General features: G+C 32.6%; 1 protein-coding gene across 4 annotated transcripts; it reads right to left on the bottom strand.

The window, feature by feature from the left end:
* On the bottom strand, positions 1-24,686 carry LOC142334311 (F-box only protein 7-like). Of its 4 annotated transcripts, none has more exons than XM_075382250.1 (5): positions 24,478-24,686; positions 22,825-23,061; positions 17,173-17,527; positions 12,491-12,776; positions 1-260 (listed from the first exon to the last, which is right to left on the bottom strand). In XM_075382250.1, the coding sequence occupies exons 2-5, from the start codon at positions 23,020-23,022 to the stop codon at positions 62-64; spliced, it is 1,038 nt and encodes a 345-aa protein (XP_075238365.1). In that variant the 5' UTR covers positions 23,023-23,061; positions 24,478-24,686; the 3' UTR covers positions 1-61. The 4 variants fall into 4 exon arrangements, with proteins under 4 accessions (XP_075238365.1, XP_075238364.1, XP_075238366.1 ...); XM_075382249.1 differs by having other exon boundaries at positions 22,825-23,115; XM_075382251.1 differs by lacking the exon at positions 24,478-24,686 and adding an exon at positions 24,151-24,339.
* Positions 24,687-25,003: the final 317 nt, after the last annotated feature.

The following is a 25,003-nucleotide window of genomic DNA, read 5'->3' on the forward strand; positions in this document are numbered from 1 at the left end:
TTAAATGTAATAGAAAATTTATTGGCGTTAGATAAAAGATATTAACAACAAAAATAAATGTCTAATCATGTTCTATCTGGTGTTTTTGATCCTGGTCCACAGTTAAAGGTGGATTGTTCTTTCTTGAATGTAATTTAAATGTCATCGGTATAAAGTATGGGTGAAAATCAACACTTGAATTTCGAGAGAGTATAGGAGTTTCCAAATCAGAATCAAAATCAAAGCTGTAGTCATACGGAAGGTCTTCATTGTTATTAAACCTGCAAAAATAAAAAAAAAATACATGACTTTTTTACATTTTATATACTTAATGTCATAATAGAAATCATTTGTACAACTGTAGGTTAAAAAAATTAGGTCATGTAGAACATAGGTAACAAATGAGTAAGTCATATTAGTTTTGGTGAGTGTAAGTATATTTCATTTTTACATATCTTTCCTATATTGGCTAAAGTTGTCTAAGCTGGTATCATACATGGCTTCTGTTTTTAGTCCGTGTATATTGTTTATATAATTTGTACTATTAATAATTTAGATCACCGATTTACCAATAAAGTTTAGTACAAAAGATTCATTTGTTTACAGAGTGAACCAATTTGTTTAGAAATGTTTATTTATTGAGAATATTAATTTTCTTACATAATTTAGAAGATCTCCATTTATTTCAAATTGTTAATCGAATATATAATTTGAATTTGAGTTTTATTTCCATATAAACATTACTGATTTTTTAATTTACAATAAGCCCTCTCCAAGCTAATTAAAGCTTATTGAAGAGGTTTGTGTGCCCTATAACATATAGAATTTCATACAAAGATAGATAAAATATTAACAATAAATTAATACAGACATGAATAAAGGACACGTTACACTTAATAATAGTAGTTAAAAACACATTACTGAGGTTTAAAAACTCAGTGGTTTCACAAGTTGCCATCATATTTACACATATTAAATAGCAAATCCATTTTTTATATGTATAATTACATATAAATATAATATAGAATAGTATTGTCTTGGCCTTTCATTTGGAGGTCCTGGGTTCAAATCCCGGTCAGACAAGGCATTTTTCATACGCTACAAATTTCCATTTCCATATCCAACGCACAAGCTTCAAGATTTTTTTATATTTATTATCCTCTTTTACCACCATCACCACATCTCCCTCACAGTCACCACTATCACTGTCACCACAGTCTTCATCATGGTCATCACAATCATGGTTATCCTGATCTCATAGTCGTTGTCATTGTCATCATCATTCAATTTAATTATTATTCTTAAGCTATCATAAATTTAATTAAAACTAGAAATCTACAATTATCAAACATTGCAAAATGATTTTCATCATCTTTCATCTTGAGATACTGTTGTTAAGATATATTCATCAATTTCCCATTCACCACTGGAATTGCTGCACTAGATCCAATACAGCCTGACACAGTAATAGCTGTTATATAATGATCCGATATCTTTTCCCTTATTATAAAGGGTTTGCAATTTTGAGGATCAAGGTTAACATTCACACCACCCAGACATGATTAGGGCTAAGCCAATATTAAAGGTCCAGAAGAAATTCATTAGTACTACCGGAAGCGGGCCTTACACATTAATAATCAAACTATTGCTACCTTTTCTTAACTTCACAAACATTCAGCTGACATAGATTGTTGTGTTATTGACAGAATATCACTATAAAAAAAAGTATACCCCCACCTTTCTTTCTATTCAATGCTATATGATTGAATTTTATACATTATCTCCTCTCCTTCACACATATTAGACTCTGTATATGCTATTATATCTAGTTTATATGTTACTTCATTAGTATTAGCCAACAAAATTGAGGAATATCTATGTATAGATAGTTCTTATATTAAAGTGGATCAATGCCAGTGCAACAATTTTTTTTTAAAAAAGGATTAACATGTATTACGAGTCAAACTTGTGACAGTTCATTTTAATTTCTTGTGTTATCTCATCAGTATCCATTTTTAGAAGTACAGCACTGCCAATTTGGCTGCAGGTTATGTAAAGGATAATTTATAATTTATATCTCTATTTAAAGCAATAAAACAAAATAAATTATTATGATTATAGTGTATTAATAGCTTTTTTTTTCTTTTATACTAAATATATAACAATAATAATAATATTAGCAATTATAGATAAGTATATGTAATAGTAGTTATATAACTATAAATCTAGCATTAGTAATAATTGTTTACAAGTAGTGTACATTTAAGCTGTACAATTAATGTAATTATGTAAGATTTATAATGAATTCCATATATTTATTTATAATGTAACATACTGTAATATATGTAATTCATGGAGTATATGTACGGGTGGGCAGGAAGTCCCTTTACACTAATTTTGAAATTATTAGGATAGATGCAGCTTTGAAGTTGAGAGTTTCAGCGTTCAAGTCCTAGGTAAAGGCAGTTACTTTTATACAGATTTGAATACTGTATCATGGATACCGATGTTCTTTGGTGGTTGGGTTTCAATTAACCACACATCTCAGAAATGGTTAACCTGAGACTATACAAGAGTTCACTTCACTTACATTCATCCTCTTTAGTAATACCTGATGGTGATTCCCAGAGGCTAAACAGGAAAAAAGAAAGGAAGATGCAGATTACTTTTTATGGATCTGAAACGTCTGTGTGGGTTCCACCATGTTCAAAGCATAGTTGTATGCGCCTCCATGTCCAGTTGTTTATCCACAACAGCATAACAGGGGTGATCATTGTAAATGCTGAATGAACAATGTCTTGGAGCTACTTGTTGATGAAATATCTGCATTTTCAGATCTCTTTCTTTTACAAAACCCCAGAGTGCATTGTGAGGTGGTGGTGAGGTCAGAGCTTATTGCTGGCCAAGGAAATGAAGCCATTAAGTCTTCTGACCCATTTCAGATTCATCGATTTGGAAAAATTTCATTGAGGCATGTGCAGACATTCAAAGCAAAATATGCTGTAGTACCATGTTGTTGAAACATAATGATTTCGATCCCTTTTGCCATTTGTTATTATAATTCTGGAAGCAATCTCTTGTCGATCATTCTCAGGTAACTATGTTGATTAACTGCACCATTGAAAAAATAAGAACCAAGGAGATGTTCAGCTGTCATCCCAGCTCAAATCATAACACGAGGCGGATGGTGCTCGATTTCTTAAAAAAACTGAGGACTGTCTTTCGTTTAGAAAAAAACATTTCTGTTATTGAGAGCTTTGATAAATTGCACGCCCATCTGAGAACAAGACATTCTTTTTATCATTTGCTCTTGAAAAGCATTCAAGCAATAACTGTGAGATGCATAAACTTGTTGATAAAGGTCATTGTCACTCTACTCATTAACTGTGGCTGGACAAAAACATAAGTTTCAAGTCCTTCTGCATATTATGGTCTCGTACTGTCAATCTTGGAATGCCTAATATTGCAGAACATTTACGCATTGATTTCATTGGTGATCGTTGAATCAATGCCTCCACAACAGCAAATGTCTCAGCTTGCGTGTTCGGTCTTCCACTGCATGGCACATCAAGAACACTTCCCGCTGCAAAAGCCTTCTTCTCCCATGTCAGTAATGTTTGCTGTGATGGTGGTGGCAAATACTTCTCCAATATTGGCAAAATATCTCCAATATTTTGCCAATGTGTAGATGTTCGTGGCCCACACACAAGCTAACAAACATTCTTTGACAGAGAACGCACTTATTACCACCATTGTTCCACACTTCGATTACGACTAAGATCATCCCACCATGAATGAACACACCAGACAATTCCCACGATGGCTTATCTTCACCACCTTTTCCAGCAGCAGTGACTGTTATCAACAGTAGAGATCAATTAAGCTGGATTTATTACAGTGTAAAGGGACTTCCTACCCACATTAAAATTACATACTATGTATATATTTATAATACTGTTCCGTGTATATTAATTATTTGTAGATCAGAGTGGTAGACTAATTTGTTAATACCTTATCTTGTAAGGTGACTTAAGCCTTCAATTGATATTATCCTAACTGGTTGGCTGTTATCTGCTTTTTCATTAATATTTCTCAATTGGCAACCCAACATATATTTGAAATTTAATTTTTCTTTAGCCTTTTTACAATCACTTACATTGTTACAATTTTATTTTCAATACTTTGCCAGATTTGATTACCTTGTCTCTTATTGAACTGAACTATTATTGGCTTTTTTCACAATTAAAGTTGTTAACATATTGCTACACAGTCAAACATTTTAGACAATCTGGTCCACATCTTCACTGTTGCAAGTAGGGATATCAAATATTTCTGCATTTCTATTTCTATAATATTGCTGCAATTGTTGGAAATCTTCATTTAGATGTTTAAACTTCCCAAAATCCTTTCTAGTTAAGTCCAGCTGGTCTAAGGCCTGATCTAATTTTTCACTCAAGTCACTAGATTGCTCCTCAAAAAATTTCTCCATAGATTCCTATAGACGCTATAAACCCTGCTTCTAAACAGCAGATGTAGATTGATCAAGGGTGTCGTGGCAAGTCTTCTACAGTTCTTACATTGCCATTGATTCCTATCAGAAACTGGTTTTGCATTCCAAGTCCATTCCAGTTGAAACCATAATGTATGTCGTCACCTTTACATACAGAACATGTTGCAAATCCATCATCACTAGGCAAAACACCCCCACATACATCACAATCTCCTGACCCTGACATTATTACAGATTGATAAATTTTATTTAATAATTATAATTAACAAAAAATGATTGGTAATAAATTAATTAACACAAAATATAATCAAATAATTACATGACAAATAATGGTCAAAATACAACCTGTAAGACTAAATAACCAAATAAATGACTACAATTAGTACCAAATAATTACCTGTTTAACACAGTCAAACCAGTCCCAATGTTTGTTAATTACTTTATAATTTTAAAGTTTCTTAAGTTCTCAAAGAAACAATTAATATACATACAATAAAAACTCAAAAAAACTAGAATAAAAAAAAGCTAGAATAAACTCATAAGTTTATTCTAAAAGTTTTACCTTCTACAAAACAAGTTTTTAATACATGGTCTTATTTATTCACTTAGCTTATATGATTTACATGTTAAATCTTAAATAAAGAGAGTTTATTGAAATCTAAAACATAGGTATAGTTTATTTTTTTATGGCAGTGTTTAAATAGTATTGATTCTAAACAGGTTTATAATTCATTCATAATTACATCATTATTATTTTATTTCAGTTCTACATATTTCAACATTATTGATTACAATTAATTTACTTTTTACTTAATCTATTTAAGTAAATTTTATTTATATAAGAGATATTGAATTTTCCTTAATTTTTTTTTGTACACAATTCAATTCATTTTAATAATAATCATCAGTCCATAGTAATAAACTTATCAATATGCCTTCGGAATGAAAATGTACTCTACAGAAGTTCAGTTGCAGCTAAAAAGAATGTGATGATTGAAAGAATCAGAAAGTTAAAATGAAAATGCAGCACACCTTCAATCTAACAAGAGAGCATTAAACTACACATGCAGTGTTACAGTGATACTGCAAGGGAAGCCTGCCTATAGTGTAATCATAAACATCATTCATCACAACACAGTGCTGAGGGGGAGGAGCTTTGCCTTCAATCCCATTATGAGTGTCATTCTCCTTCAGTGATGACAGGAAATCATCTTCAGTTCACTGCATAGGACATTTAATCTCCTCAAAGTTCTGCAAAAAGCGATGCTTAGAATAACAGATGCAGAGAGATATATAAATCATGAATAATACAATATGGAGAAATTAAATAACCATTTCCGTTACATCCTTACTATTGATTACAAAGAATCTTTAACACTGGAAGACTCTTGATAATAAATATTTGTATCCACTGTCAAGTACTTCCATAGCAAGGTGAATATCCCCCTTTTATGAGGGCAAGTAAAAAATTACCTACACTTTTTGTCAACAATTTATTTATACAAAGGTAGAGGTTCAAACATGTACATCATTTTTCTACATAGTCACCACCCTTATCAATGTACTTGATGCAGAGGTCAACAAGCTTGCTATTCCTTCCAAGAAAGAATGAAGTTTTTGGTTGGTTGCGAAGCCACGTTTGCACAGTTTCCTGTACCATCTAAGTCTGTGGAAAATCAATGCATCCTTGAGCAGCCCAAATAGATGCAAGTCAGAGGGAGCAAGATCTGGTAGGGGGGGTGTTTCAGTTCAAAATTCAACTTGAGGATGGTTTGAACGGTGTGGTCAACTGTGCGCAGGTTGGTATTGTCATATAACAGAAACACTTTTAAATTTTTTGATCACAGAAACACACTTTTACATGATACAACCATTATCCCCATATGGTGGATATGGTGTTCTTGGTGCAAACTTCTTGCAGAACCTTCCAGTTATTACAGTGTAAACATGTTTACACTGTAACAGCTGGAAAGTAAATGATGCAATTGGGATCAAATTTCTTACACGTGACTACAATCATACAAACTCTAAGCATGCATGTGCAAAAGGCAGTAATATCCTTGAAGGTATGTATGGTGAAAGTGTAGATAATTTTTTACTTCATAGCAGAAAGGTTAGGTTAAGTTGCAGTTTTTGAATTTTCCATAACAATTTAGTCATAATTAAATGGAAATTAGGAAATATCAAATTATCTCTTTTAACAATATTCATTCCTATAACTGTGTTTTTCAAATAACATCCTAGTTATTCTCTAAATTAATTTTATTAATAACCATGATTGTTAGATCGGTAGAATGAATAATGTATTTCAAATTAGCAGATAAATTTTATACAAAATTCAGGAAATGCTGCACAAGAATACTTGTGTTAGATGTTTTAAGACTGCTACTGAATAATTTTCTCATAATACTCTGGAATTTAAAATTTTGATCAAAGATGATAAAAGGTCAGTTATCGAATACAGAAGGTGCTAAAAAATGTACCTACTACTAAGGAGGTAAGAGTAATTTTAATTGGTGAGGATTATAACAATCAAGTCATTATCAACTGTACAAGAGACAAGTGTCTAAAGCAGATTTGTGAGATAAACCAAAGCAGTATCATCCCTTGAAGTTCTCAACTAACCATCAATTTGGCAAATAAATCCTGTCACTGATGAGATAATTAATAAAAAAAAAATCAGCCCAACAATTTTATTTTAGATGAATAGAACTTTATTTTAGGATAGCACCAATTCCTAGTAGATATGTATGCAGAAAGTAAAAACAGAATGATTTATATACTTTCAAGCTAATCAGAAAAAGTTAAGGGCAGATAATTATATCAATTTGCAAGATGCACTCAATTAGACTGGCAATTATGTAAACTTTGGTCAACTAGCAACTTTGCTGTACATTTTGTCTGTTGATCTTAATATATGTTGGTCCTTGATATATGCATCGTCAAACAAAACATAAATTTTATTTCATGAGAAAATACAAGAGACCAGATCTTCTGATCACAATCACCAACCCAAACAGAGAAGAAATAAAGAAAATCTATTTCATTGACAAGTTGCTCATGATGGAAGTTGTCATGTCCGGAATTTTCCATTTAAAATTGAAAAAGGTTATGAATTTATTATTTTAAAAGGATTAGATTGTCTGTTGTGTCATATGTATTTTGTAGAGTAGTCGGACCAAACCATACTGATGATATCTTGTTATATCAAGTACCAAGATTCCTGACTCTTTGGTGGAAACAAAGGATTTTTCTAATAAACCATTTACAGGTGTGATGGATATCCATCCTACAAACAAGAACTTGGTCCTTATGGCTAAACTACTGAAATCCATTCTGTTAATAATTTGGGTACTATGCATAGATAATAACTATATCGTTCCTCATTCACTAGTTTTGTAATGTTAATTAAAAAAACACATCAATGTCATATTTAGTAGTAGTATTAAATCTGTTAAATACACATGTAACTAAGGACAGTGACCAGGCCAGTTTTGGTATTTCCAATGAACATGATGAAATAGCTGATTTCATCAGTCTGGAAGATAAATATGTTCCTCAAAAGCAGTTTGGTGAATCCTGAATCTTATCTTTTACCATTAATGAACACTATCCTCTAGTAATTTATTTATATGTTATAGAAAATTTAGAAAGCAGGGAAAATATATGTATTAAATTGCAAGCGAAGTCAAGAGTTCAGGATCTTAGAAAAACCACTTTGAAAAATGCCACTTTTTAAAACATGCTTCGGACACAAATTTTGTTAAAAATATTTTTTATTCTATGAGGAAACTGCACAAATATTCCTTCTGTACATTTAATAAGCAAAGGCACTGCTTTTCAAGAAGGAAACAGAATAAATGAATGAATAGCAATTGAACTGTTCAAAGGACTAGGAGAAACAGGAGAATTGTTACTACTAGATCTATTGAATAAAATACTTGAAGGAAAGTGGCCAGAGTACCATTATAAAATAATGGTACCATCCCAACCCCGTAGGGGGAAGACATCCACCTTGTGACGTTACTGGTCGCCACACCATCCCCTCTGTTCAAAGCCCTGATGGGGCTTTACCGGAGGCCGTTTTTAGATCATTTGACTGATTAAATATCACAGTCATCAGCCAGGCCTCAGTCGGAATGCCACCTATGTAAATGCCTCGGCAGAAATTTGCATCAGTAAAATTGAAATCAAATTTCGCTTTCACGTAGGCCTCAAACGGACATCTTCACATCCAACCTTACATGATTTCCTCTAACTAACCGAAACCGCGGACCCGCACTAGTCTAGTCTAATTTTGACAACACCGTTCGTGACAAACGCCTCAGAAAACGAACGAATTGTAAGTCAAATCAGTGCTACACTCGTACCAATCAAAATTATGTTTTACGCAACATAGAAATTCAGACCTTCACACAAATAAGTCGACCAAATAAATATAATAATAATTTTATTATATAATATTATAATATAATAATAATTTTTTTACGTTCACCTAACAAGGGGAACGTAACCTCATTCCGGTCCGCGCAGGAGCCGGGGACAAACCCGGTACTCCCATCCGGTTTCATCATACAGTCTCGCGTGGGACCATCAGTGAATGCCATTGGCGGAACGAAGCCACGCTCCCGGTCGCACGGGCTACCATGCGACCGGCAGCGCATGGTAGCGTGGCCAGCCCTGCCAGCAGGAGCCCCAAATCGATACACAAACAATACCAATATAACCGTGGCACGATGCCAGTGAGCCTACCAATCCAATTCCTGGGCCGGAATCCTAGGCACCCGTGATCCTATCACGATCAAAACCTCAATTAAACTCCCTCTGCTTACACACCGCAAGGGCGCAAAGAAAACCAGCCACTATAGACCACTCTTCGCGGATCATCCAGTTGGTACGGAGATCCAGAAAGGAATGTATTCTCTCAAGTTCCCTACCAGCTGGTGAACGTTCGACCTCGTATCGGGGAAAGACGTAAAGGACGTGGTCCACTGTATCATCAGTTCCGCAGTCCGGGCATTGACTCAAATCCACCAAACGAAACCTAGCCAAACTCACCCCAAAGGCACCAAGCCCGGAGAGAAACTGTGTGATATATCGATTGGGGGAGACCCATCTAATCGCATCTAAATTAGAAAATATAATAGGAAATATACCATGCGCGTAGCGACCTATGGGGAATTCGTCCCACCTAACCTGCCAAGACGCAAGGTACCGGTCTTCAATCTCCTGCTTTCGTTCTGACGTCAATAGGTTATTTACCTGGAAAATGTAGCGTTTCTTACGCTCATTAGCCAAGATATCTATTGGCTGACTCCGGCTATAACACAGGCTGCCTCCCGCGAGACTGTTCTATAATCGCCTATAACAGCCAGCATGAGGAGTCGCTGGGCCCGTAGTAAAATGTCCGCGCAATACCTAAAATCCATGCGGTGAGCCCAGACAGACGCAGCATACAGCATAATAGCTTCGCTGACATCTTTGTAAAGGATACGCATGGTACGATAATTCAACCCCCAATCGGGATGAATGACTACGGATTCCATAAAAAGCATCAGCAGCCTTTCTTGCTACATACTGTAGATGTTCCTTGAACCGAAAATTCTCATCAAGGATAACACCCAGATACTTTTGAGCCGTAACGTACCGAATGGGGAGATCAGCCATCCGAACCCGGATTCGTCGGGAAGCAGTCAATCGGCCCGTAAGCAACATCGTTGTGGTTTTCTCTGGGCTGAAAAACATTTTATGTTTGAGACTTCACAGCCGGATTGTCTCACAAGCATGAGCAGCTCGGAACTCTACTTCGTTACACGAAACCCCTTCAATCAGCAGCAGCACGTCATCACTATAAGCAATGACACAACAACCACATGACAACCTCAAATACAACATGGAATCGAATTCTATAATCCAAGGAAGGGGACTCAGAACACTGCCCTGAGGACATCCTTTAGTTAGGGTCTTACGAACCTCCAAGCCACCATAACACAGGGAAACAGTACAATGGCTTAAATAACTTGTGAGCACTTCTAATTCATTTCATGTACATTTTCACTTCTGCATCTGAAACAGGGCAGAGTGCCACCATAAGTTATTAGATGCCCCGCATATGTCCAGAAAGATCCCTAATACATACTTGCATGAACTACAATAATAATGGTACCAATAGAAAAGGGGAAAAAAGATGCAAATAAGTGTGAAGAAGGTAGAACACATAGAAGATGTGATATTAGCCTAATATCACATGTAGCTAAGGTATTATTGAGAGTCCTACATAAGATGATATACAATAAATTGGATGGTAGTATTGAGGAAGAACAGTATGGGTCTAGAAGAAGTGCTGGAACAAGAGATGCTATAGGGCTGCTGGGAGTTAAGTAATAGGTGAGAGATACATGGAAAGGTGGCAGAGGGGGTATGTGGCATTTGCCGACCTAGAAAAAATGTTTAACAGAATTAAATGGGATAACTTACTGCTAATTCTGGAAAAGAAGGGAAATGACTGGAAAGAGAAGTGGCTAATAAAAGAGCTGTACTATAACCTGAGAATAAAAGTGAGAATAGGAAACAAAATGACAAGAATAGGATTGGAAGGGGAGTGATGCAGGGATGCTGTATGTTACCAACACTGTTTAGTATATATCTGGAAGAAATAATTAAATTCTGTCTGAATGGGAAAAAGGAATAAAGATCAGGGAAAGAAGAATAGAATATTCTGATGACATGCAGTACTGCCGGAAAGTCCAAGTAAACTAAATGAGAAGCTTGCAAAAGTCAGAGTGTGAGGATCAACACAAAGAAGACAAGAAGTATTTGGTGGAAAAGAGGAGAATATTGAGATTAAGAAGGAAGTTAAGTTCTATTAGAGCAGGTGAAGAAATTTTACTACTTAGGAAGCTTTATAACTGATGACCTGACTTGCACAGTAGAAATTAAAACAAAAAGTAAGCAGGCATTTAATAAGAAGGGAAGACCGCTGTGTGGAAACATAAACTTAGCATTAAGGAAGAGATTAATGAGATGTTTTATTTGGAATGTGATGCTCTATGGTGCTACAATGTGGACAATGAGAAGACAGACATAAAATGACTTGAGGCTTCTGAGATGTGAGCGTGGTGCAAAATAATAAATAAAGAGGCAAAACCATGTAACAAATGAAATATTAAGGAGAGTCAGAGAGAACAGGAAAATGCTAAGTGTGATTGAATGCAGGAAAAGGAACTGCTATACATTGTATGAGAAGAAGGTGTTTATTAGCGGACGGGACAGAAGGCTTGGTGAATGGAAGGAAATCCTGAAATGTGAATGAAAGGAAAGTGAATGAAATGAAAGATATTTCAAATGATGGATGGGGTTATGGAAAAGGGAAAATATGCATAAACAAAGGGGTTAGCAAAGGATAGTACAAGGTGGAGAGCAGCAGTCGTGACAGGACCTGCCTAATGGCATAACACTATGAATGAAAGAATATAAGGTGCACCCCAGTTTCTCAAGTAAATATAAAGTAAAAATGTTTACCTGGACTAGATATCACTGGAAAAATGTTCACAAGACAATCTGTTACCAATTTATGTTATAAATCACAAAGTACTTATTAATTGATCTTATCTTGAAATTTACATTTCTTGTTTTTCACTTTTAATCATTAAAAAAAGTATAGTTACATAAGCAAGAATCAAAAACATATTTCATACTGAACAATCATCAAAAACCTTTTGTTATAATCTACTATTCACATTTAACATGCAATGGTTATCATAATTATCAGCTTTCCCATTACAATTAAAAATTATATGATTTATATTATTTTATGGAAAGCTGTTATAAAATATCATTGCATACAAAAACAGAATTTCTGAACAGAATCAGATTTAAACTTAATCACAAACCTAAGCGTTTAAGCTCAGACTGAAAAGACATTAAAATAGGTATTTTAATATATAATTATCTGAAAAAGCTAAAAATGCACTTATTTACAACAAATAAATTTCCACTAACCTTTGAGGGTATGCTGAAGGTTTATGCCTAAGTCTTTTATAGATTTTCATCAAATTTTCAGCAGACTGTTCTTCTTCTTCAGGAATCTGGTACTGAAAATCTCTCCAAAGTAGTGCTTTCCAAACTGATACATCTTGTTTCAAAGAAAGCATGCTATGACATGTAGCTGATAAATTAAGTAAATCTTCGACTGATAAAGATTTAATAATTTTCTGCTTTACCTCATCCATGAGACCAATAAGGCTGTTATTTACAAGTCCTTCAGCATTTAACACAGCACAACGACCTACACGTTTCAAAATTATTATACATTAGAATCTTCAGAAGGCTTTGCTAGTGAATTAATGAGTGCATACCGCTACGGTGTCAATACCACAAACATGGGGGTTAAACTGATACATTATCTGTGTGATTTGATATTGAGCTGTAAACTGCATTTTTGACATCATGTGTCTAAATTATATTTGTATATCATATCTTATCTTAAGTAAAAGGACTAAGTTGCAGTGAAGAAGTTCTTATAAAGAATGTTGTGTAATTAATCATTTGTACACCTTAGGAAGCCTTGGTAATTTCAAAAGTTTTAACAAAGAGATTGATTTTTATGTGCAATTAATATGCAGAATTAAAGAAAAATTACTAAAATAATACTAATAATATATTTTTTGATGCAGATTATTATCTAATACTACAGCAACAATATCAATTATGGAATAAAAATTTAAATCGATAATAATCACTACAATTTGACATGATTCATTTTTCTGCAATCCAAACAATACCATAACTTTTAAAAGTAAAATTAAGAGTGCAAACTATTTGTTTTCATAAACCACTTCATTACAAGATTATAATTATAACCATAATTACAATAGTAATAATAATTATTATTATAATAATAATAATGCTCCAGAAAAAACCAATCTCATGTCTGTTCAAAAACATCTAAGCACACGTCTGGGGCAGGCAACAACATAGTACATAGTACTTAGGTACTCATCGCTTATGTTGGCCAAATTATTTTGCTCAGGAGCTTCCCATGGACTGTGGATTGGCGCGGTCACGAGCTGTCCGAGCTAGTTGCGGTTGTGCTTCTCAGTTTTGCTGTTTGCAATGTTGGCAGGAGGCATGATCATGACCTATTTTCCTAACGCTGGGTAGAGTGTGGACAGCAAGTGCCCATCCCTCCTCCTGGTTGTAGAGCCACGTTGAAGGTGAGCTGCTGTAAGCTTAACACTGCCAAAATCAGTGTCAGTCGGTGTGAGTCAGTCACTTTGGCCCTAAGGGCCAAAGTATTAGAAAAAAGTGTCTTATGAGTAAAAGTAGCCCTTAATGCTACATGTGAGCCCTAAGAGATGTCTGTAATGTGGATCAAGCAGTACCTGACTCCCCAGTTTGGGTTAAATTTGTGGAAGGCGGCTGACTGGTGGAACCCAGACAGGATATACGACCCAGGGCTCACCCAACTATCTCTCCACTGCAACTTTTGACATATTGCCGATACTGTAAGCTATGGATGCAGCTACTTCCACACCTTCCTTGGAAACGGATTCATGTAAAAATCCTTGCCTTGGAGAGCCTCTGTTTTCACAGGCAAAGAGGAAGAGCATAGAATTCACGAACATTAGAAAATGGATAGAACCAACTTTTTGACTGAAAGCTTTTTGGTATACCAAAATATTTGGTTATCAAGAGGAGTGAAGAAGATTTAACAAGATAAGTACTTTTAAGATAAGTACACGGAAGCTGCTGGAGGACTGGTAAAGGATGTAAGTAAGACTGTAATAGGATTGTTCGTTGAAACTGTCAAGATTTGCAATCGTCACGGCTGCTGAAGGGGAAGGAGATTGGACTGTTAGACAACTAAGATTCATCACATAAGACTCAAAATACCTTGAAGGTAGTAGTTGTGTGCAGAGGCCTTCTAAACTGCACAGAGGAAGAAATCGTTGAACTGAATGTACAAGGAGTTATAGCATGTCAAGGACTGAACAACCGATGCAATGGGGAGGTTCTACCATCCACTTTGCATGTATTGACATACAACAAACCCAAATGCTCAGAAAAGATAAAGGTTGACTTTCATAGATTAGATGCCCACCTGTTCATCCCGACACCAATGCGATGCTTTGGAAGTCAGAGGTTTGGACAAACAACAAAACATTGTACAAAGAAACAGATCTGTGCTTGTGGTTAACAGCTTCATCCTGATGAACTTTGCAGGGATCCACCTTCTTTTTCCTGTTTAGCCTCTGGTAACTACCGTTCAAATAATACTTCAGAGGATGAATGAGAATGATATGTATGAGTGTAAATGAAGTGTAGTCTTGTACATTCTCAGTTCAACCATTGCTGAGACGTGTGGTTAATTGAAACCCAACCACCAAAGAACACTGGTATCCACGTTCTAGTATTCAAATCCGTGTAAAAATAACTGGCTTTACTAGGACTTGAACGCTAGAACTCTCGACTTCCAAATCAGCTGATTTGGGAGACGCGTTCACCACTAGACCAACCCAGTGGGTTTGTGCAGGGATCCACCTGTCTACATCAATTGTCACTGGAATCATCTGGAAAGATCTAGAAACTGTCAAATGTATAAAGAGGAGGTAGCAATCCAAGAGGTTAAGACAATTCAAAAGGAGAGCTACTTCGAAGGAAAGAAAATCATAAAAAATAGATCACCAGAGGTAATGTATGCACAGGCTGCATCAACTTCAGCAACTTTCAAGGGGAAGGATGAGATTGCAGAGGTAGCACTGATTAGCAAGTATAGTTGAATGTATTGTGGATAAACTTGGAAATTGTCCAATCAGAGAAGACAGCCCAGTCAAGGTAGAAATTTAAAAAAATCCCCATGCAGGGAACTAAGAAAATAGAAAAATCCCCATGCAGGGAACTAAGAAAATAGAAATAAAAGTATTAGAAAAAAATTTTTAGGAAAAACAAAAATGTAGCCCCCAAAAGTGCAGAGGCCTTTAAGTAAGAGGATGAGAATTTCAGCCTCCTCAAAAGCATTAGCAGGGAGTGCATTGAGCCTTGACTCTGATGTACAACTGACCATAGCATCTGAGCCAGTATCCTCTGTTCGTTGGATCAGATGACTCAATTTCAAGAGGCCTCAGATACCTTAGAATTTGACATAGAAGCCTTTAGGAAGACGGGAAAGAGAAGCAGCAAAGGAAAAACTAGGTAATAAATCATAAAAATAAGCTCTATGTATTTTTGCATATCATAGGAGATGTTTCGAAAATTTTTATAGAAGCGGTTTGTATGTTATTTAAGTGGCAAGAGCCTTTTACACACTTATCTTGTATTTGAAAATTTTTTAATATAATGTGTCTCATAATTTTTGCATAAAGGCGAAGTGTTTTTGATAGTTAGACAATGCTTCATTAGAAATGGATGTTTTTTAAATGACAAGGACCGTTTACACCCTTGTCATTTTGTGTTTCTTTTGGGGTTTTAATAATCTTTTGAAAAGTCTATTTTTAGATGATCTGTTTTGAAAAAACTAGTCTACTGCTTATGTTGCTAGTAAATTAACGGGAAGACAAAGAAACAATTTCTATTTTTTAATGTAGAAGGGGCTATTGAACACAGTAATCTATGCGCCTAAAACCTCAACAAATCAAAAATGATAATATTCAGTTCTTAATTTTTAATAATCACCTTAATTTTTATAGCACTGGAAATTTTTTCCTAACGCTACAAAAATGTTTTAGCAATTAAATTCTTTTAACTACTCAAATTCTTCTTATTGTCTTCTCTGTTGGAAAACAATTAAGAATTTTAAAATAATTAGTAATAATCATTACTTATCTTACAAACACTTCTCTGTTGGAAAACAATTAAGAATTTTAAAATAATTAGTAATAATCATTACTTATCTTACAAACATTTTACTAATAATTATTTTTATATATAGAAAGATTTAGAACAAACACTAAAAGCTTTGCACTTATGCTGTAAAACAAGGTGCAATTTTAGAAAACAATGCATTTTAATAAGTATTGATGCAGTAAAGATATTCTCAGATTCCACTTCATTACTAAAATTTGTCTTCAAGAAGCGAGGTACAAACTACAAAAGATATGGTTCTGGGACTAATTTTTTAGGTCAGATTTCATATAATACCACTAAATTTACCCCTTACTTTGGGTCCGAAGAATTACAGTCTGTCTTAATTTTACTGAATGTGCAGAAATGAGGACAAAAAACCTCTCCAGCTGACAATCTCTATCAAAGCATTTGCAAATTTATATAGATTTTCTTCTCTATTTTCACCAGTACAACATGTACAGAAATTTTGTTATATTCTTCATGAATCACTGTATATATATATATATATAAATAAATATGATGGTAATATACTACAGTTATAGTAAGTTAAGTATTACATTTTAAAAAATCAATGTTATTATTTAAATCATCCCATATATGCTTATATGAAGCGCACATATGCATGCTTCTTCATTTATTGTAATATAATAACATTACAGTATTACTGGTCCTTGCTTAAATTTAATACTTAACTTTCCACAACTATAGTATATTACCACTATCAGTATAATGAGCATGATTTCAATGTAATTCACAACATATGTCAAAAATCTGGACTGTATTTTCCCAAAGAAAAATACAGTATCCTAAACCAACATTCAGTAGCAATTTTAACCTACCTTTATGAGCAATATTATCCTTGAAAATAATTGATAATGTTTTAAGGTCAGAAAACTTATCAGCAACATTCACAGCCTTCGGTTTTGGAACAAAAGTACAAACTTCAAGAACCATTGAAAAACATTCATTAAAATCTTCTTTAGCCACCAGAAGATTTAAAACTATTAGATCTTCAGCAAATGGGATAACTAGAAGTTTAAAGTTATAATTTTGAATGCCAAACAGTTTAAACGGTAATGTATATATTCCTGAAGACGATGTAAGTAAAGGTGAGACTAAAGAGGCTTGAGATAGCAACCTGGGAAGATTAAAAGTCACCATTCTTTGTTCACTTCCTTTAAAAACCTCAGAAACCTGTGTAAAAAAAGTTTTTAATTAAGTAAAATTATTATTAAACGCAAAAAATTCATATAAACCAATAATACACAAGGATCCAATTTTGTTTTATTTTTTCAGTTATTAGAATCTCAAACATGTCAAACCCGGGCAGGAATTGTATCCAAAACCAGCTGATCTAGAAGTCAGCATGCATTTAACATATATCTATCAATTAAAATGGATATAAGTGAACTCATAAAATATATGATGAAGAAAATGGCAAAAGTAAAACGACAAACACAAAAAAGTTTACATTTTATTACTATACAAAAGGAATAAATATAACATGAAACAGTTTTCAGCTACACTATACTCAAACAAGAGCAAAGGGATATTTTGTTTTTTTTTTATTAAGGTCTATAGAGTTTTGGGAGTTTATAATTCCTAGAAGTTCATTCACAAACTTATGAAACCAACAAAATCAATTCAATCTTATTTTTAGTTTTGGGTTAGACCATGTATTGGTTAGATCCATGATTTGTCAATCATCAAGAAAATTAAGACAAATCTTTTTAAAGATTATTAACAATGTAAAAAAGCACGTCAACACCATCATCACTTATTGAAAAACCCAATTGTAAACTGTGTTATTATTATGCTACATTACTCTTGCCCCTGTTAGAAATAATAAAAAATCAGCGCAAAGATGCAAATAAAAACTTCAATTCACGATAAGGTCATGTAGATTAGCAATACTATGTAAAATTTTATTAAAAAAATAACATGGATAGCATATCACAGCTGGGCTTCAGGAAGATATTATAAAAATATTTCTAAGGTCTCTAATGGAGAATTCAAAACAATAATACTCATACCTGTTATAAAATAGAAATCTTAAAATGTGCGCCCTTTCAATTTTTATTATTCTCAATCTAAATGGGCTTGAAACCGTGCAGGATATTTATTTCTAACACAAAAACAAGATGTGTTTTACAGAGATAATTAGAATACCATACAGTAATTATCAACATCCTGTTATCTTTAACTTATTAACTATTGTTGACCTATTAACCTATTGACTGGCATGAATTTTTTTTAGTTGGACCAGTTTTTTTAATGAAAAAACCTTTTCTCTAAATCCATTACATTATTAATACTATTATAATTTACTCTTAAACAAATAATAAACAAGAATTATAAAAAAATTAAAATATGTGATAAAATTACTTGTGAAAAATTTAATTGCCAGTGTAAATTTTAAAGCATGGCACTACACATACAGTCCCACGCTACTGTCATTCCACATATATCCTGATATATGTGAAAACTATACCCACATGAGCAAACTTTGACTTTGAGCAAACAATACACACTTTTGCAGCATCTTTTTTCTTTTCTATTGGCAGAAATACAGACAGAAAATGTCTTGATGTTAGTCATGGTGTGTATAAGCATTTTGAGGGCTTACCTCCTTTAGGTTTATGAATTGTAGATGAAATTTTTTAATAGCCGGTGTTTCATTGCTAGCTGGAAGTCACAAAGGTTTGAATTTTTTCCAGTTTTTGTTTTATACAGAAAAAATGAATTTAAGATCAAAAAAATGGAAAGAAACTTTTTATACTACTTAATGAATTTACATTTTAGACTGCCAAAAAGCTTACTTGATTTGTCTGTAATCCCTGTATTATTATTACATTCTGAATGCAAATTGACTTTATAAGAGGTACTTTTGAATTTCTTTTATTTTCAATTTCAAAACAGGTTTCAATGTACATTGTAGTCAGCATTCAAACATCTATTTTATTCAATTTATCATTAGGTGTATTTCCTGTTTTTTTCGATTTGGTAATTTGCAGAACGGAATAACAAATGATATATTTTCTGATGATTCTCCTGTTGTAGACTTTTTTCTGAAATTGTTACCATTAGAATTTCTTGAATATATTACTAATGGAACAAATATTTATTATGTAAACATTGCATCTGAAATCACAAAAACTCCTCAGTAAAGGCTCAAGCAGTGAACGGATATAACTGCTGAAGATCTCTGTTTTTTGTCCTTATTCTGCTAGTGACCAGAATAGAAAAAACTTATAGTATGTTGACCAATATTCATTTATTCTATCTGAATTAAACACCAATATTATCGAATTCTGAATCAGAAGACAACAATAAAGTTTAAATTTCACTTTCAGAGTAAGATTTACTATAGTTAGAACCACTTGATGCCACAGTATACAGCTATAAACACAACATAATGCTGGTAATATAGAAGCAATGGCTACTACAGAGAATATGAGGTAGAAACATTTGTTCACAGTTCACTTGAATTTCTTTTATAAAATTTTTTGGACATTGTAACTTCAACGTAATATGAAATTTTTTTTTTAATTTCTTCAAATGAAGCAGTTACAAAACCATCAAAATATGGATATCAATAAAACTGAGATCAAGAAAAATATGTTATAGCCCACATACTTCAAGCCTAACAGATGCTAAAGCCCAAACTACAATGTGAGACATTTCCACCACTTATATAATACTTTTTTGAAAAATATAAAAAATGAAATATCAGATATCATTTTACTTCTTAAGTGCAACTAGTAATGTTTAACTTCCTTTTTTTATATTTAACTCTTTTTTATGAATTGAAATATTCATCTTTCTTAATCTAAGAATTACTTTGTTAAACTATTAATAATTTTTGATTCTATCTTAAAATTACAAAAAACATATATTAATAAACGACAGTATTGTGAAATTACTATCTTCTTATTTCCAAATTTTATTTTATACTTATCAAAGCACTAAGAAAAAGCATATACATTAATAATGCATGGAATAAATACAAAATAAAGAACTATTAAATAGAAAGTAAATAAACCATTAACTTTACAGAAAGCAAATTTAGATTTACAATTTAAAAGCACAAATATCCGAATCTTGCCTGTATATACTGGCTAGTTGGTATCAAGTAACTTGGTGCCTTTGAGGAGTCTGCACATTATTCCTCCATCTTATTCAATGTACCATACAACTGATTCCCAAGAGGCCAAAGTTCAAGACTCGCAAAGAAACTTCCCTCCAAAACAACAAAATAATTCTGTTGTGTTTATAGTACAAAATAAGTCATAATAGTTATGATGAAATTATGTTTGTGAAAAGTAACACCATTTTTCATAGTAAACTTGTTCATGTTGCATAATGGAGGTATTAATATTTTGTTCAGAGAGATGTTTAGTAAAGTTATGTAATAAAATATATAAGTATAATACAACCATAATACATACAATAAAATGAAAGACAGTAACCAGCTCAAGCATCAAAGGTTGGTACTCTCCATGCTCTCAAACAATGAGAAGCCTTAAGGTATGCCAATGTAAATAAATTAAATAAATATGAATTCTGAAGCTATGGATTGACAGTAAAATTTATTACTTCAAATCAACAGATGATAGTTGCAATGATATTACAAAACCAGATAAAATTAAAAAAAATAAAGCATTACTAACGTCTCTGTAGCCACAACATCTAAAATTACTTTTTCAAAAAATATTAACGGAAAAAAACAGTAGAGAATAAACATATTCAGAGAAACTATTTTGAATATTAATAAACAGGAAATATCAATAAAAAGTAAGTTTAAAAAAAAAAAACTATTTTTGGCAGGCCTGAATTGTTGTTGGCCTTAATTTTATGAAAATTAAGGCAGTAAGTAGCAGTTATGTGGTCAGTTGATTAATAGTTATCAGCTATAGCTAATAGCTTTAGTTGCCATCAATGAGTCAATGCTGAATGTGCTTGGAAAAGAGTATCTACCTGTAACAGCAACATAATATTCTTGAAAAATGTGACCACCACACTCTGTTTTCCAAAATTAAAATGATAACTACTACACACTAATAACAACTACAAATTGTATCAATACTGAAAGACTCAGCAGTAGACCTTAGTATTACAACCTGTAACAGTTTCATCAGAACAATACTGCTTCACTGTGCAATCCAATCCCAACAAACAGAATAAGCTAAGAAAAAGTAATTCCTATTAATGGTGAGCTACCAATGATGAAAATATGTTTGAATCTGAACTACAGTATAGGTATATACAACTGATGAAGGATACACGTTGAATAGCCTGAAGAATAGGATGTAGAAGCAGAACATCTTTATAACACTGCAGATAAAGGAAATTATTCACTACATTAAAAGAGGTTTTCAATAAAAAAAATAGGTTTTTACAAAAAAAAGGTAGTAAGTTACATTGATTGAATAAAATAAATAAATAAAAAAATCCTGGCAGTTCTTTGCAAGTTTAATATTTTGAAAAACAAAAAAAGTTATAAAACTTCATCTAATATTTCTGAAAATATTTTCAGACAATTTAACTTTAATACAAGGAAATATGTTAGCATAAAGTGCTACCTTCTATAACCAAAGTGGCAATGTCAGCCTTTCATCTAGGTCAAGCTTAGAATTTTTCATGCACTACAAAATTTATATTTGTACTCTTACAATATGTTTAAATTAAATAGCTAAATTCTGCAATAAAATTAAAAATGTTCTTAATTTAATCTCATAAGGTTTAACAGTAATCCTGAGGAATTATTTGATCAACTTTAATATACTATAGTAGATATGCTCAGGATCAGGACAACAAAATATCTAAATGTCAGAAAGCATTTTTTTTGTGGAGAGGTTAGGAATAAATTACCAAATTATATGGCAATACTTAACAGCTTTCAAAAGGAAATTGGCTGAGTTTATTATAAACAGAAATAAAGTCACAACAGAGAGACTACACTACATGTTCTGTACTATTAGTCATGTGTACTATGAGTAGATAATCACCTTACAAAGAGTGCTGTCAGTCATCTTCAATGGTCGACTCGTCTAACTCTGATGATTAATAAGGTTTATAATTTATCCCTCTTTCCACAAAGCTCTAACCTTAACCCTAACCTCACTCCACAAAATGGATTAGCATCTGAACAGGTTGCCATAAATCACAAAACTTATTACTAATTGACTAGCGTACTGTCAATGCAGTGAAGACTTACTTTGCACCTACTGTCCAACATTTAAATCTAGTGTTTTCCTGATGCTAAACATAACTACTGTGGTATAATAAAAAGTGAAAAACTTAAATTGATCTTGCGCTGAATTACCATAATGCTTTTTGCAGATTTTTTTACTGTTAAATTATAAAAATACTATTCTAAAAGATCTGAATCGCTGGTGTCTAGTCATTAAAAAGCATGGAGCATATTTGTATACATAAACAGCTACCATATACAGCAATAAAAGTTTTCTGCTCATTAAAAGCTAACTTACCTCAGCACTAGTCTTTTCACATACTGAAGGCTGCATTAATATATAACCACACTCTTGCATAAGTACATAAAACAACCCAGCAATGAGTTGATTACGTGTAGGAATACCCACATGATCTTCTATACTACGAATATTTCTCTCAAGACTCTCAGGCACACAGCTTTCCTGGCTTTCACATACCATTAATGGTATGTCCATGTTTAAGGTAATCTTACACTGCTGACCTTTAATCTTAACCTAAAATAAAGGTATGCAACTCTTGAATGTATGGGAAGCCGTAAGATTTCCATTCTGTATAAAATAATAATTTATGTAATGACATAAAATACACTGTAATTTATAAATAAGTTCATTATAGTACATTAAAATTCACCGTCACAGTAACCAGAAACAAATAAACAATCATATTAGGTTTTATAATTCAGATGAAACACTTAAAATTCTACAATAAATACAATTATATTTCTACAATGAATACCATATTTTCAACATTAAATTACAGAACTACTAATAATTGTAATAGCTGGTAGATTTTAAAAAAAATTAATCACAGAAATAAGAATATATATTATTACATTAGTTCTCAATAAAAAAAGGTAAAACATTTCATTTTTTGCACGGTTTGAACAATGTCATAACATTACACATTTCGGATTCAGACAATATAATAAAACCTGACTATACTTACAACCAAAGGAAAAATACTGGCAAATCTTCACAAATACTTTTAAAGTTATGCTGATAACCATAAATATAAATTCAATTAATTCCTCCAATGAACTGTTTTGTGCCAACAAAGCAACTTCAAATGACACATTCATTAATTTTGTTTTACTCCTCTTTACCACTATTTGCGTTAACAGAATATGGATTAAATGTAAAATACTGTATAGTACAAAGATTTTAAATCCAACATTCTAAAATTTCAGAAAAGATAACGCAACTGGAACTTATCACAGAAAAATAACATTAAATGTGGAGTTGTTTGTATCTAAGCTAGATAACCACAAAACAGGTCCATGCTGTTTTCACGTAACCATTCAAAATCACATTTTATCCGCTTCTGTAAACAATGGGTTGATAAAATATACTACAACCTCATAATAAAGTAAAAAATAAAACTTAAGTTGTGAATAGTAGCAACTATTTTTGATTTGCAGTTGTACAAAACCAAAACTTCCAATAGAAAAAAAATAACTGCAGCAGTACAATAAACTTTTTATAACATTAACAAATATTATTTGGGTGATAAAATAATCAGTAAGGTAAACAGTATGCCAGCACTTTTATTTTCTGTATTATTGAAATTAGTATACACTTACATACCTTCAAGATCTCACATAGTGAAGCTAATAAAATTATATTTTAATAATCACATGTAGCATAAAACAATATCAGTCTGACACCAATTAACATATAAGTAAGAATAATAACAATTTTTACTGTGTATTACTTTATTTACAATTAGTTTCCTTACATTGAAACTATAAATAAATATTAACATTACTAATACCACATAACAAAAGACACTACAGATGTGTAAACATATAAATAAAAAAAAACTAACATGAGTGATAGATATATTAATACACTATACGAAAATAAATGAGAAAAATTACATAAAAATAAACATTACATTATTTTTTTATTTACCGGTTTAAAATCGTACTTTTCGTTGCTACTCGCTGCTTCCAAGATTTTTGTATTTTAATTTCTTTGAAAAAAATTTACGTTCAATTTTTATGTTACTGCAAATAGGTAGTTTAGCTTTAAACGTTTACTGGTGTTAACCTGTTTCTTTTATCTCACCATAAGTTACTCATTGAAGAGAAACGTCTTTCTACGTACGCACTGGAAGTCAGAATGCTATGTTTATTTAAATCAACAAACGTTGTCTGAACGTTTGGAATATTGGTGGGGGGCCAGGTGAAGTTGGAGTAATTTATCTGTTGAAACAAAATATTCCTAAATATTTTTTTTTAAATTTACTTTATTTCATAATTTTACAATTTCTTTGAAAGCCGGATAAATTAATTAATCGGGACCATGAATTAAAAAGCCAGCATTTCTGGTTGAAAAACGGCTTGGTGGCAACATTGATAACATCCCTGTTACTGTGAAACGTTTCATAGTTTGCTTATGCAAAGTATTCCAGGTACGGCTTTTGTGTAGAAAAGAT

This window comes from Lycorma delicatula, chromosome 1, assembly GCF_047948215.1.
Source record: "Lycorma delicatula isolate Av1 chromosome 1, ASM4794821v1, whole genome shotgun sequence".
NCBI classification, from domain to species: Eukaryota; Metazoa; Arthropoda; class Insecta; order Hemiptera; family Fulgoridae; genus Lycorma; species Lycorma delicatula.

Excerpts from the sequence above, each read along its gene's own strand:
- LOC142334311 (XM_075382250.1), bottom strand. The coding sequence starts at position 23,022 with ATGGACATACCATTAATGGTATGTGAAAGCCAGGAAAGCTGTGTGCCT. Across the intron at positions 12,777-17,172 it reads GGATAATATTGCTCATAAAG|GTCGTTGTGCTGTGTTAAAT; the intron begins GTAGGTTAAAAT and ends TGAAACGTGTAG. Across the intron at positions 261-12,490 it reads CCTTCAGCATACCCTCAAAG|GTTTAATAACAATGAAGACC; the intron begins GTTAGTGGAAAT and ends TTATTTTTGCAG.